This window comes from Etheostoma cragini, chromosome 7 (genome assembly GCF_013103735.1).
Source record: "Etheostoma cragini isolate CJK2018 chromosome 7, CSU_Ecrag_1.0, whole genome shotgun sequence".
Classification (NCBI taxonomy): domain Eukaryota; kingdom Metazoa; phylum Chordata; class Actinopteri; order Perciformes; family Percidae; genus Etheostoma; species Etheostoma cragini.
In genome coordinates, this window is record NC_048413.1 from 9,850,444 (window position 1) to 9,864,749 (window position 14,306).

Genomic DNA, 14,306 nt, shown 5'->3' on the forward strand with positions numbered 1-14,306 from the left:
ATTAGCGTTATCTATTATAAAAACGTACATTATTACATGCAGTTTAATGGAGTTTAAAAACGGAATTCAAGTAAACCTTTGCTTCTGTACAAAGTTGACTTTGAGTAGCTGCAAATTGTTTCGTGCTCCATTGTGTCTGTTGGTGTTCATCCGTTCTTTGTTTTCTAGTTCATCCACATAATCTTATTATGTATTGTATGCATGTGTATCTCCTTCCTTTAAAAAAGCCTGATGTGTTGTGTAATGTGGAAATATGCTGACTGACAGTAAAGTGAGTGTCAGTCTACGAAAGACATGTTTACACTGGCCGACATTCTGTGAGTTCCATCTGCTCGAGGGGCTGGCATACAGAGGGATTTTTCTCTTCTGTTACGTACCTCTTAAGCTGGTTTAATACACAGTAAGATAACAAGTATGGTAATTACATAGGTACCGAAGATCACCCCGGAACAGTAAAACTTGGCACAGTCTAAAATACAAAAGAAATACAAAAAATACAGGACAAAATTAGTTCACTGGGAGGGTGAGAATGAGTTATACTGTGCCTTTCAGAAAAACAGAGAGCATGACATGGCACATCAATTGCTCAGGATGAACTATTGCAGCAGATTTCATAATTTCCATTTTACAGCCCGCATCATACTAAACACATTGAAATATTTTGTTTTGTAAGCACGTCTAAAACCATTTACCAGCCGCCCTGAGGAAATCACTTCTCAAGAAAAACTGTAATTGAACACCCTGCGTGGGAGGGTCAAACCCTGTGTGTCAGATCAGTGAGAATGTGAACCAACAATAGACTTTGAGTTACTTGGAATCACTTTCATGCCCCCTTTTGGTTTTCATCAGACTTTATGGTGCATTTTGTTGTGTGGTGCTTGCATATACTTTCTATTTTCTGCTGAAGCCTGACGTACCAGAACTTTCCATGCTTTTTTGTGTGTTCATGTTTCTTTTGTTGGTGTTTTAATGCTGCCTTGCTGCAAAACAATCCTAGGCTATGTTCACATTTAGCGTGTTGGGTAGGGGCGTTTTTGTAGTGAAAAAACAGCTGGAAGCCCTTTTAATGCAGCCATGGTTTTTATTCCCAAAAGTAACCTTGAGCGTCTTTTGTTGCTATAACAACAGCTACTGCTACCGTATCCTAGCTGGAGGGCTATCTGGGGCGGTGCTAATGTCAAATAAAACAAAGCATTGGAGCGAGCTAGGGAATGACCAGAGACAGAGAGAACGGTGCTGCTAATGTTACATAAAGCCAAGCCGGTTCCCTGTTCAGGTAGCACACGGTCATACTGTGCAACTCGCTGTGCTCCAATTCCATATTTTCTTGTTGTTTTGAAAAGGAAAGGTCTGGCTACTCCGGTTGTCATTGACCGTCTGTCAAAAAAGCGATTGACGCAGGGCGTTTTTTTTTTAGAAAAGTTGAACTATTTTCAACTTCAAAAAGATGCTCCAAGCTGCAATAAAGAAGTTGGCGGTGGCGTTTATAACTTACTTCTACTTAAACTTTACTTTTTTGAAAATACGGTTACTCCACAGGATTACAATGTAAAACAGACGCTAGCAGTTTAAAAAAAGACGCAAAGTGTGAACACAGACCCCTCCTGTACTACAACCTGTTGTTTTTCTGGGTCATGCATGCGAATGAACCAACGTCAGAGTGTCACATTTGAACATTGAACATTTGAACAACACACCTAAACTGCATTTACAGTCTCTACAGTACATGGATTTATCCAAAAAACACGTTCTGCCACATTTGCCGACAGACTGAGTGGGGGTGCCCACTGTAACTTTTAGCAACAGCTTACAGAGCCGACCATGTGTGGTCATGTAGTTTCAGAAATTGGTTGAAGTACACTACACACCACACAATGTCAGGTAGGATTGTCACTGGTATGATAGGCAGGGTGAGAAAACGTCAACCCAAGCCCGACTAAACTGTGAACCCTTCTGACATGCTGTAGGAAATTTCTGCTGCCACCACTACCTCGCAGACAACCTCTTCATCTAGCGTGCAAATGTAAAGGATTAAGTAATAAAAGTAATTAAACATGTATGTACAAAGGCTCAGCACTAGTTGCAGCGGACAAAAGCTCATCTCCAACCAGCAGCCCTTTGCTGCATGCATTCCTACTCACACCTTCAGCTGTCCTATATAATAAAGGCCTAAACAGTCCCAAAACTATTATGTTATCTGTCTGTAAGAGTATATTGTTTGGTATCATTTTATTATACTTACTGTAAATTTCAATGTTTTCTGAAAGAATGCACATTTAAGAGGGCAGATTCAAAAATGCACACAAGAAACATAGCAAGAAAGGAACCATGTAGCGTTGCAGGGTTGTTAATACCCCAACGCTGTATCACCAAATCATAAACAGCAAGCCACAAACAGGTATGGTATTTCTGTTTATTATAAACAATACCATTGTCCCAGTACTGTCAAACTACAATGATTTTAACCGGTCAAATTTCTGCACAGGATATGTTGGGATAACTGTCAGAAATAAAACAACCTATATACCACAGATGAACATACAGTTTAAAAACGTGTTTATGTTCAAAAGTTGTTTTAGTGTGCAAGAGAAAACTCAGATTCTAGCGCGCTGTCTGGATTTATTCTGCAGAGATCTGGAAGCTCTAGAAATGATGGGCTGCTGAAACCACTGACTGCAACTCTTAAAATATCAAAGTAAAAAAACACACCCAGTCACTGTCAAACGAAACATTTCAAAATCACCAGAGCACCAGAAGCAGTTTGTGCAGTGCCCCGATCTTCAAGCAAGCAAAATCGTCCACAAACCCCAAACCTTAAACCTCAAAAGCTATAAATCCTTGTTCCATGGGGATGCCAACATGCAATAAACGAATATGTGAGATGTAATCCAACCATTGTCACATATCTTTTCTTCAAAGATTCAGTCAAATCCGTCCAAAATTACAATGTCAAACTCGGACCGAATAGCAACTTGCTTGATAAAAAAATCCCAGTCCAGTGGTGCCTTTTAGATGTGAATGTTTTTTTCTTGAAGTGTCTGGTAACAAATGCCCGCCAAGGTCTTGAACTTTGGCTCCAAATTATTTAGAAACATCAAATCATCTCCCGGCTCGCTGCTCATTGACAGGGTTTCCAGAGATTTGCAATGGCTGCCCTGTCCCTCGTAGGCATACTCGTGGGGCAGGTACACTGGGTGGTCCACATCAAGCGTGTGCAATCTCTGTGGGATTGAGGAGGCATCAAAAGATTTCTGGGTTACAAAATCAGAAAGTTTAAAAAACTAAAAGAATATATAATAAATATACTGTAAATATACAGACATTCAGTCCAAATTGGTAATGATGTTCTTTTTTTGCTTAAAGCCGATGCGAACAACCTTAAGTGATGTGGTTTTCATCCATGTCATAATCACGCAAGCATTACTGAAGTATCCTCTTCACTACAAAGCAATTGTTGCCTTCACATTGGGCAAATGGCTGCCTTTTATATAGAGTTTTTATCCAAAGTGCTTTACAATTTGCCGCTCATTCACACAAACAAATGCAATGTGCTGGTCTGACCATGGGAGCAATTTGGGGTTCAGTTTCCTGGGACACTTCAACATGCGGACATAAGACAAACACTCACCCTGGCGATCTGATCTGTGATCTGATGATTTGACACTTGGCTGTAAGAGCGTTTATATGTTGATGAGCCTCCCTGTTCAGGAAGAGGAGGATTGTGAGCTCTGGTTCATAAAATATACATTGTATGTACTCTATGTATTGTAAAATATGTATTCTATGTATGCATTGCTATCAGGAAGCCCTGAGAGGCAAAAGAGAACTATTGCTTTACAGGCAAGGGCTCAGTTTTTTATCTGTCTTAACGGGTGAATTTTTTTCAATGCTTCATTCAAAAAAAAAGAATTTCCTGCAAAAACATGCTCTTTTTTTTTTCTTCTTCATCTGTGAATTGCATTCGCTATACTGATGTTAGGCAAAGGTGAATTCTCTTGCAAGCGGGCTAACTTCAGTATAGCTAACAGCAGATTACCTCAGATGAAAATACCTTTCTAGATAATAAGAAGCCATTAACGTTGTATAATTTGCTAACACAGAGTAAATGCACATTGTGTTTAGAGTGCATGGATAAATTAAAACACATGTGAAAGAAAACATAAAAGTTTCCTATTCTATTAAAAACAGGATGAAGAAGGGGTAGTGGTGCACATCAGCCTCTCATGGCCGAAATTAGCATGACAACAAAGTAAGTTTTTGAAAAATTTAAAAAAATCTTGTTTGCCTTTTAGGGCTTCCACAGTTTCCCACTACTTGATTAACATATTCTGTATGCGTTAGAAAGTGAATACAATGAAAAGTGAAGGATTAAAACATGCTGATTCAATGACAAGCCCTACTTACCTGGTAGGTGTTAGACCTGTTTGTCCATGTAGAGTACTGAAATCAATGCAATAAACAGATTAAGTCTTGTGTTTGTGGGTTTAAAAAAAAACATAGATAGCACTCGGAGAAATCATCCTACAAAGTTTGCTAAGTTTGAATTTATATAAGGGCAGACTAGATGGTAGAAACACAATTGAGTACAACGCAATAAAATACAACAGAACGCCTGTTAAACATTTAAAAATGCTGTTTAATTTGCTGCTGCATTTATGCTATGCAATAAAATAAAATAAAATAGACATTAAACTACATAATACATATAAAGATAGACAATTAAACTAGTGATATGTTTTTAGATACAGTATCTATTGACAAAGAGATAAGTAAAGGTCTTCCAAAACCTCTTTTTCATGTCTTTTTGTTAAGGATTTAGGACATCTGTTTTTGAGATATCATGTGAACTATTGGAAAATTGGCAGATAGAGACAAAAAGACTAACCCGCAAACAAATGGGATTGGGGGAAAAACCTGAAAATACTCCGTTTGTGTGAAACACAGACTGTAGAAAACAAGTGTTGCTCATGTGGTTGCAGACGCTCTACAATGAATCAGAGCAATGAGATGAAAGGCAACAATGATCACATAATCATCAGGTAACACGCCAAAAAGGGCACTCACCGTGGTCTGCCCTCCTCCCTGGCTCTGGCTTCTGAGAGTGTGTCTGTGAGCCTGCGTGCCCATTGAAGTCATGGTATTGTTCTTTTGCTAGTGATATACAGTAAAGTTAATTAGTTAGGCACCAACTGCAGATTACCAGGTCATATGTGGATGCACCACAGAACACTCTAACGTTCACTGTAATTATTTTTATTTTAACCAGTCCTGCGGCTTGAGGCATTACTCTAAATTGTTGTAATCATTTGTATTGTGAAATTACAAACACACAAATGAGGCTATTGAAAGAGCTGTTACTCACGGCAGTGTTGTACGCAATCCTGTCCAGGGACATTTCTTGAGTAGCCTGAGACATCTAGTTGATAATAATTACTATTTAGTTGAGCAAAGCAAATTAGTGAAGCAAGCAGAGGCAAGCGGAAATGGCATTCTATTTTTTTTTTTACATCAGTTACATCACTTACATTACAGTCAAATAATTTCTTGCACTTATGCCTCTCCTGGCCTACCACCAATGTGTATCTCATATTTTAAAGATACTGCAGTGTTTGGCAGTTAACTGCAGTAAATGTGATCAGTACATCCAAACTATATCAAGCAATCCAAGATGTCTTCTTCTAGCGTCACGCTACTGTTTTTAGATCTGTGTTGCACAATGTTGCACGCACCCTGTCATTAATGACACGACTGTGTCAACAGCTTACATTTTACTCCACATAGCTGTCTAGCTGTCATTGCCTTGATTAGAGACACAATAAAGTAACAAAGTAACCAAGTTGTAGCTGTCATCCATTTTTCAGCGGGATTAGGAGCTACATTTTTCTTTATGTAGTAACTTGGTTTCTGTATTAAGGCCTTTAGACCGTTGCCTTTTTATAAAACCTAAACTTGAAATCTAATGTTCCTTTGTTATCTGTTGGCCAAATTCTGCTTTATCATTAATAATGCACAAGTTGAAGGAGCTGATGGTATAACAATTCACAGGATCTGTAACTTGTTCATGTAACAAAGAAAATTAATTGATTAATAGAAATTGCACCCGCACACTGACTGGGTGAGAGGTGGAGTACCTTCATGCTGCCAGTCTTTAGGCCATCTGTCACAGCCACACTGTTTATATTTGTAAAAAGCAGAGTGTGCTCAGCCTGGCAGAGAAGAGAGAGAGAAAAAAATAGGTTAGATCCCTCCGTAAAATTGGGTGTGATTGGTGGAGTAATATAGCCTACTTTTTAACGGTGTTGTACATGTACCTCATTCCTGAGTGAGTAACTGTATGTTTTGCGCACAGAGAACTATAATTTGCAAGCACATAAAATTACATTTTGAACAAAACTTTTCGTGCTCAGCAATGTCTTTGTGTTGAGCTGTTTTGTCTGATATGTTGTTTTAAGTAAATCATGATTTAAATTCCTGTTTTGATTGAGGAATTGTTTTATTGAAGACTGTTTCCCTGCGGATGTGTTCACTAATATTTGCGATCCTATTGGAGACAAACAGCCAATCAGAATTGACCCTTAATTCTCCGATTGGTTGGTTCCGTGGCACACTTGTATTGCTGGGAAGTGTCAAAAGTTGAGTGTGCACAGAGTGAAGAGCTTGAGACCGAGCGCAGCAGCGTCTACCTGTGCGCAGAGTTTTTGAGAGGGCACATGAGTAAACTGCAAGAGGGGGGCTATTATTGCACGCTAATATGGAGAATAGCAAACAAAATTGTTTTGTGCAAGTGTTAATTCCTATTAAAAACTTAATTTCATGTGCATGCAAAATATAGTTTTGGATTAGAAATGAGGCACATACTGTATGTATCACCATACCGCAGAGGAAGGTCTGGCTAGTCCACGCAGCATTACGGTATGAGCGATAACCTTACTCTGGTTTATTTGCATTTTTATAAACCATTCGCAATCTTCATGGGCGACGCTCAGTTTCATGGGCTCAAAAATTTCTGGCAGCACCGGAGCAATCCCGGAAGTGGAGCGACGTGGATATAGACTACATACTTAATCACATCTTACGCCCTCTAATATGCACAGACGCATCACAACCAACACACCTTCAATGCGGAGCCCCCTGCTTCTTGGTTGTACTTGATGAGGGTCTGTTTGCCCTCATCCTCCACCATGGGCATGTGCTTCTGCTTGCCTCCACACTGACAGGTAAAGAGGAGGAGCAGAACTGCAGACACACATAAAGAAATAATACTTGAGAATGCAACATGTACAGTCTGTTCTCAGACTGTCACATAATTGCCAAAGGCAACAGTGGCCTAAATTAATTAGTAAGATAAAGCTGGGGAGTGGCAGTGAAAGAGAAGCGTTTGCGCCTTTCTCATTACCACAATTGATGTGACCAAACTGCTCCTGTCAAGCTGTTCATTGTCCAACAGACAGAACTGTGGTTGCACTGGGAAGCTTCCAGGAGTGAATGTGTGGAACTGTGAGACTGTGCTCAGGGCGTTCCCCAAAAAAGGGAGCTTTGCTCTCTGCTGAACTTTCTTGGCCAAATAAATGTTTCAAAAAATACACATTAGTGGCTTTAAATGATATACATACACAGGATTGTAACTAACATGCTAAAGATAAGATAACATGTTTTGATTGGTATTACGCCTGCACACTCACTCCAATCCACAAATTTAGTTTTACCAATAAAGACCAAATCATGAGGATAGAATTATTTTGATCCAAAGGAGATCTTGGAAATGTAAAAAAATGTTTGTAATGGTTAAATTAGTTTGATTAGTTTGTTTTAGTAATATATAAACAGTATTGTATTAAATCCTCACAAACTTTGCCATTCTATTAGTTAAATGATTGACTGATCTTAGTATGAGCTAACAATCTCGATACATTTTTATTTACTTAGAGAAATGGATTTGCATCTAATTAACTTGCTTCTGAAAAGAGTCACTGCAAATGTATTGAGCATGAGCTTTTTGGTTTTGTTAATGTTGCCACGGATTGCCATACTCACACAGAAAGAGTCCTAGAAAGAGCAGTCCAATGCCAGCTGGCCCAAGGCTTGATGAAGACGGCAATTTTCTACGACAAACATCTCCCTCTCCACAGTCACACACTACCACGTTCAAAATTTCACTGCCGGTCGAGCTCTGTTGGTCTTTAATCTCCAGGGGCACTGAGTAGTTACCATAAGCAAGGGTAGTCAGGCTAATTAGCCCACTGGCCGTACCTGTGGAAGGAAAGGGAGGTGTAAAGTGGCTCTTCAAGTTAAACAACTTACATTTTTTGTGAGCAGTGTTTGCAGATATGTACTGACCAAAGGTAGGGTCTAGTTTCCATCGCTGCTTCAGAGTTTTGTCATCACCCCCCAGGGAGAAGATGAAGGGTGCACCGAATGGAATGGCGTCTGTGTCGTTGGCAGACACCATGACCTTGTTGTCCTTGTTTCCACACATAATCACCGTATTACTGACCAGCTTGGGCACGTTGTCATTTATATCCCCTAGGTGGACCAGGACAGTGCATGTACCTGTGGCTGGAGGCTCACCTTGGTAACCAAAGCAAAACAAAACATTTTTTTTATTAATTTACCTGTGGACAAAATGATCTAAATTGTGTATGATTAGAAAATACAGTAGGGCTCCTTCATACCATTGTCCGTAGCACCGATGATAATTTTGTAAATGCCTTTGTCATCAACAAATGGTGACTCTCTGTCCATCTTCTTAGTTGTTGTGATTTTTCCTGTTTTCTCATCAATGGTCACCCAGCCAGCTGGATCTTTAATGATCACATGCCTTTTCAAAGGAGGAGAATGTGTTACCTGAAAGCACTGAATTGCAGCTACTGGAAACGTGGAAAATGTGTGGCTTTGTTGTGTGCCACAATCAAAATAGTAGAGGTACCGCATAACTACAAGTTGAAGTAACTATTTATACAGTATACAGTATGCCAGTTAATGTTTTACATAATTTCCAATAAGAAGTTTCATGTCCTATTTGTAAGTAGGGCCCCGACCAATCCGTCGGTTAGGTAATTGCTGGTCTGTACAGTGCGGGTACAGAGCCTGACATGCACCTGATGTCAGACATTATACTCCCCTTCCACTATCTCTGCTATCTATTTTGTAAGGGCACTGTCCACCTAAGATGATTGTGATTTGGTTTAAAGAAATAAAAACAACCCAGAGCACATTTTCCCCTTATTCGTGAATGTTAATTTGTGCAACCAGACCATACTTAGGTCTGGCAATGCGAGACTGGGTTTTTGCAGATTGATCAAGATTGGGATATGGATATTTGCTGGCCAATACTGAACTGGCAGCATCACAATGCCAAAGATAGGTTAAGAAGCATGATGTTACTATTACAGTATTTGTCATCTGCGAGCCCTGAGAATTTTTTGTTTTTCAGTTTAGTTTTCACTCCACATTTTGGTCAAAATTCTTTGACAACCAAATTGATCAAAGTGTTTGGTTATGATATGCATATGTGTTAATAAAACAACAGATATGAGACAATAGATTGAGCTATGATTTTTTTTTAACTCGGCAACAGCCTGAAAAATCCAGCACAGTTCAGTCTCTATTCACTATGTTGCAATGGGTGCAGCGAGCAACAGCAGTCCTACAGTGTTAGACACCAACCTGATTTCGTCGGAGTCATCGTCTTTCACTTTTGGCGTGAACAGCACCTTTCCTGGCGCCTCCTCTTCTTTCTGGTACACATTAAATAAACCTTTCTCATAGTAAGGTGGGTCATTGACATCTATCACTTTGATTGTGATGTTTGCAGTATCTGGAGGTGGGCGGGCCGTTGATTTAGATTTACAAACAAATAAAGGTTCCTCATTCTCCACTCCAACCACCAGGGTAGTGTTAGTTGTCGTCTCGTAATCCTTGCCCTGGAAAAAAAACACACAAGTAATGTCAGTACTGGTGCAGCTGCTGTTTATGAAAAGAAAGAAAACTGTGCTGGACTTTGTTGGCGTCAAAAAAGCTAAATTACCTTGATGACGCTCAGAATGCCCTCGTTAGTTGCGGGATCAGTTTCAATTTTGTAGTTTCCTTCCTGATTCCCTTCAATGAAGAAGTATTTGGCACGCCAGCCTGGAGTTTTAGGCGTGTCTTTGTCGTCCACCATAATTCTCAAAACATCGTCCTTGATGGTTGCTTCTAACACCTTACCTTGGTACTGGAAAGACATAACAGTTTCATCTCTAACATCATACATCATACTGAAAAGTTGTTTCATTAATAATAATAATAATAATAATAATAGTAAAAAATCAGTGCCTTTTTCTCCTTGAATGTCGGTGGATGAGTGTTTGAGTCAACAATATTTAGAGTAACAACAGCAGTAGAGGAAAGGGGCGGATTTCCATGATCTTTTGCTTCAACAGTAACTTTATATGTCTTTTCTTTCTGAAAACATAAAAAAGATGATATTTTAGACGATATATTGACAAATCAGTATGGGTGTATGTGGTATGCCTGCCGCTGTAAGTCACCGAGACTCACTTCGTAGTCAAAACATCCTGTAAAGGTGAGCTGGGCCATTCCTTCACTAATCACCTCCAAACCAATCTTGGGCTCTGCTGGGGTCTGTTTAACCAATCTGATGGTGATTTGAGAGTTAGGTGTGCGCGTCTGATCTCTGTCCGAGGCCTTCAGCTGCACTGGCAAGAACCCTTCAAGAAGTTAAGGAAAGGAAGCAAATGAGAGTGAATGTGTGATAGAAAAGTAGGAAGAGGGGAAATGGGACAGAAAATGCACAGTACATAAGAAACAGGGTGAAAGATGCACCTTAGGCTTGAAATCATTTTGACACATTTGTGTTTAACCCTCTAGACATTGTGAGAACTCACTATTCTTTGTTTTCATTTGTCAGTTGGCCAAAAATGTGCATACTTATGGAACTGTATACTCACCCTCTTCAGAGTTTTCCTTCACATCCACAATCGTAGGAAGGTCGAAAAATGTTGGCGCGTTGTCATTGATGTCCTTCACTTGTACATCAAAAGCTAGTTTGTCGTCTATTGCAGTGTGCAGCGTTTTGCTTAATATATCAAACGAGATCTGTGGGTAGAGGTACTCATGTTAAACGATTGTCAGTGGTAAAAAATCGGCATCATTAATGGGATTGGTAATGCAGTCTTAGCTCACTTTGAAGAAATCTGTTTCCTCTCTGTCGATAGATCTATGGACATAGACGTCTCCGGTATTTTCATTAATTGAGAACACTGACGAGTCGGTGTCACTCGTTACATGGATACGGTAGATTTGCCCGTCCTCAGCTGTCTTGTCATTATACATCTATTTCCAAGACACAAACCATTGAGCTGTTATTGTTTGAATGTTTGACCAAGCCAGGATTTTGAGCTGCCAGACTGATTGGTAATTTATTTTCCAAAATGACATTCTCACCGTTGTAATTTTTTTGGGGAATGGCCCTTTATCTTCCTCTACTATTTCAATTGTAGACAAAACCCACCTTCTTTTGGAACGCACCAAAAGCTCCTGTTAATACAGAACGTAGATCAAGCATACAATTGTTATAACTTTCTTTTTGAATCCAAACATTTTGTTTTGCATTTCCAAGCATAAAGCAGTTACCCGCTTGGCACGGCTGATGTCTTGTTGAGACTCCGCGAGGGTTGTTAATGCAACCTACAACAGAAAAACGGCTTTTTAAACAGGGTCCCAACAGACATCCATTTTCCATACCCACTCATCCGGTTTATGGAGAGAAATCCAGCATGCATCAGGGGCAAGAGGCGGGTTACACACCCTGTCAGGTTGCTCCTCCATCAACTTGGAAAAAAACTTAGAAACACTCTTCCCCTGTACAACATAGAGCTTCCCATTTATCTAACCTGTATGCTTTATTTCTTTATTTAATTTTTTAAAGAATTACTTTTAATTTGTCTTAGAGCAGGAGTGCATCATGTAGGCTGTGGCACATAATCACAGTAATAGCACTGAGAACATTACACCAATTTAGATTTTCATCAGTCTTACAAACAGCACTTGGCGGAAGGCAACAACAGAAATGAATGGCAAAATATTTAACAAAACAATCAAAATCCATTAACAATGTGAGTCACTGCACTTATTAAAATAAGCTATGATTTTTAGGGGTATTCGTCTTTTCAGTTCAAGAGAGAAACAAAGGTATTCCACATCTGCACACTTGAATGCCAGAGTTAATTTATTTAGGCACCAGGAAGAAACAATTCCCTTAAAAGCACAGCCAAGTACTCGTGAACTTAACTGCTTCATAACCAAGTACTTCAAAAAGAAGGTATATGTACTGTATGAAGAGATTCCGTGCTGGTTTTTTAGAAGTTAACATGTAATCACAAGCTCTCAAAACAAACAGTTTGTGCTGAAAATAACCAAGCATTCACTTTGTTTACAAATGTTAAAACAGCATGATGCCAAATTCTAGCTGTGGACATTCGTAGAATTTCATGCCTACCAACAGAAGCAGGGAAATGTTCTTCATCTTGGTCCACTCGGCGTGATATCCTCTGTAGGAGTACTCCAAAAGTAAAAGGTAGCTTGAGTAAGAGTGCACAGAAGACAGCCCACAATGCCTGCAGGCAGCAGGCAGATTGACGTTGCAGTTAACAAAGGACTTGTTCAGTCGTGCAGTCATGTGATCTTTAAAATGCAGTCTGTTTACATACAATTTCTCTGTAGGACAAGGCCAGTAGGAGCTGTGCTTTATTTAAACTGATCTGTTCAATCTCTTCATTTTGTAAAATACGTTCTGAGAGAGTGTTTTGGTTCACACGATAACGTGTACTTTCCGGCTGTGCTGAGAAACAGCTCGGCTCAGGTGTACGTCCCTCCAGCTCTGTAGCTCAAGTTACCATGTCTTATTTATGTTTGGCCTGCATCACATGCAAATGTAGTTCAAATTCATAGGTCCTTTAAGTTTTAGATAAAGTGACTGAAATGTTGGTTTAAACACCGCTGGTACCGTTTACGTCAGCCTTTGAACCAGCTCTCAATGGCATACTTTCGGTGCCGTTTTTCTTTTCCACGTGTATATTCCCATACACAGACCAGCCAAGGGCCATTTGGTGTGTCTGCATTTGTTTTTTCTTGGGCTGTCTTAATGGAACATCACTTATCAATCAAAGGAATATATTTTACACATCAAAATAAAAAGGATATGAATGCGACCAGCGCACAAAATGCAACATTAATTGTACGATTTTGTAGTCTCTCCATGTGAACATGTGAACAATCCATACAGGGGCTGATGTGAGTCCCGGATGTGAGTCTCATTCTGTCATGTTCTAGTATGTCTGGCAGATGATAAACATCCTCATCTGACCTTGGGCATGTTTGATAGTTTTACAGGTTGGTTTTCAGAAACGTCCGGAAAGAGTTCTTGCAGTCCACCTCTTTGTATTTATGAAGCATTCATGCATAACTAAAGAAAGCTAAAAATCCCCCACATATAATACTAAAACAGGCTTGGCTAGTCGGTTTTATGACAGTGTGGGAAGATAATAAAATTTAATATCCTATGAATGCAACAGCGGTTGTAATCATCAACAAAACTATTTGTTTTGTCACGCAATGAGATGTCATTAGCAACTGTGCTTGTTAATCCTGCAAGCAATGTTTATTGCAGAATTGTTGTTTTGTTTTGTTGTTGTATCGTCACTTCTGAAGAAAGCCTTTGTTAAGCGCCATCACTGTAGTTTTGGGTGAATTACATTTATGTGACTCACCAAGTACACACCGTGTCTTTCTGCCATTTTGCACAATCCAAAGCTGATTCTGCTGCCTAAACAGTGCAAATTTGTCAATTTTTCTGAAGACAATGATGATTGTTTGAATATTTGACTCAAGACTAAGGTTGAAGCGTAACTCTCGCCAAAATGCAACCTAGGGTCTTTTTGTGAATGAACCCAAGTCAAACTTTTTTTTAAAAGCATGAATTGGATGGAAGTGTCCCTTTTAAGATTGACCTAGTTTCGTTTTTGGTCAGATGGCACATTGAATGGGAGTGCTAGGGGCCCTTTTATGACAGAATCAACGTCAATATTTTTCAAACACTAAGAAGGCTTGATATAAAATGAAACTTTGCTCAAAGCATCACCAGGGGCTCTATACATTAACGCAAGCATTGAGAACGTTGTTTGTGTACACAGACTCTAATTGACTGGCAAGATGGTGGAGAACAGAAAAACCAACTGCTGAAGTGAGTTCAAAACCTTTCTTTTGAGTGAACTCTGTGTACACAAACCATGTTCTCAAGGATTGCG

The 14,306-nt window shown here is 39.5% G+C and overlaps 1 protein-coding gene across 1 annotated transcript; it reads right to left on the reverse strand.

Annotated features, from left to right (window-relative positions):
* Positions 1-2,242: 2,242 nt before the first annotated feature.
* On the reverse strand, positions 2,243-12,694 carry cdh26.1 (cadherin 26, tandem duplicate 1). Its single transcript, XM_034877433.1, has 19 exons — positions 12,500-12,694; positions 11,635-11,688; positions 11,446-11,538; positions 11,185-11,334; positions 10,950-11,097; positions 10,540-10,709; positions 10,315-10,443; positions 10,028-10,213; positions 9,667-9,923; positions 8,673-8,818; positions 8,338-8,568; positions 8,035-8,250; positions 7,115-7,236; positions 6,132-6,206; positions 5,363-5,416; positions 5,065-5,151; positions 4,405-4,440; positions 3,629-3,700; positions 2,243-3,221 (listed from the first exon to the last, which is right to left on the reverse strand). Exons 1-19 carry the CDS (start codon positions 12,677-12,679, stop codon positions 3,009-3,011), a joined length of 2,619 nt encoding a protein of 872 aa, XP_034733324.1. The 5' UTR covers positions 12,680-12,694; the 3' UTR covers positions 2,243-3,008.
* Positions 12,695-14,306: the final 1,612 nt, after the last annotated feature.

Excerpts from the sequence above, each read along its gene's own strand:
- cdh26.1 (XM_034877433.1), bottom strand. The coding sequence starts at position 12,679 with ATGACTGCACGACTGAACAAGTCCTTTGTTAACTGCAACGTCAATCTG. Across the intron at positions 5,417-6,131 it reads TAAAGACTGGCAGCATGAAG|ATGTCTCAGGCTACTCAAGA; the intron begins GTACTCCACCTC and ends ATTATCAACTAG. Across the intron at positions 3,701-4,404 it reads ACAGGTCTAACACCTACCAG|GGAGGCTCATCAACATATAA; the intron begins GTAAGTAGGGCT and ends CTTCCTGAACAG.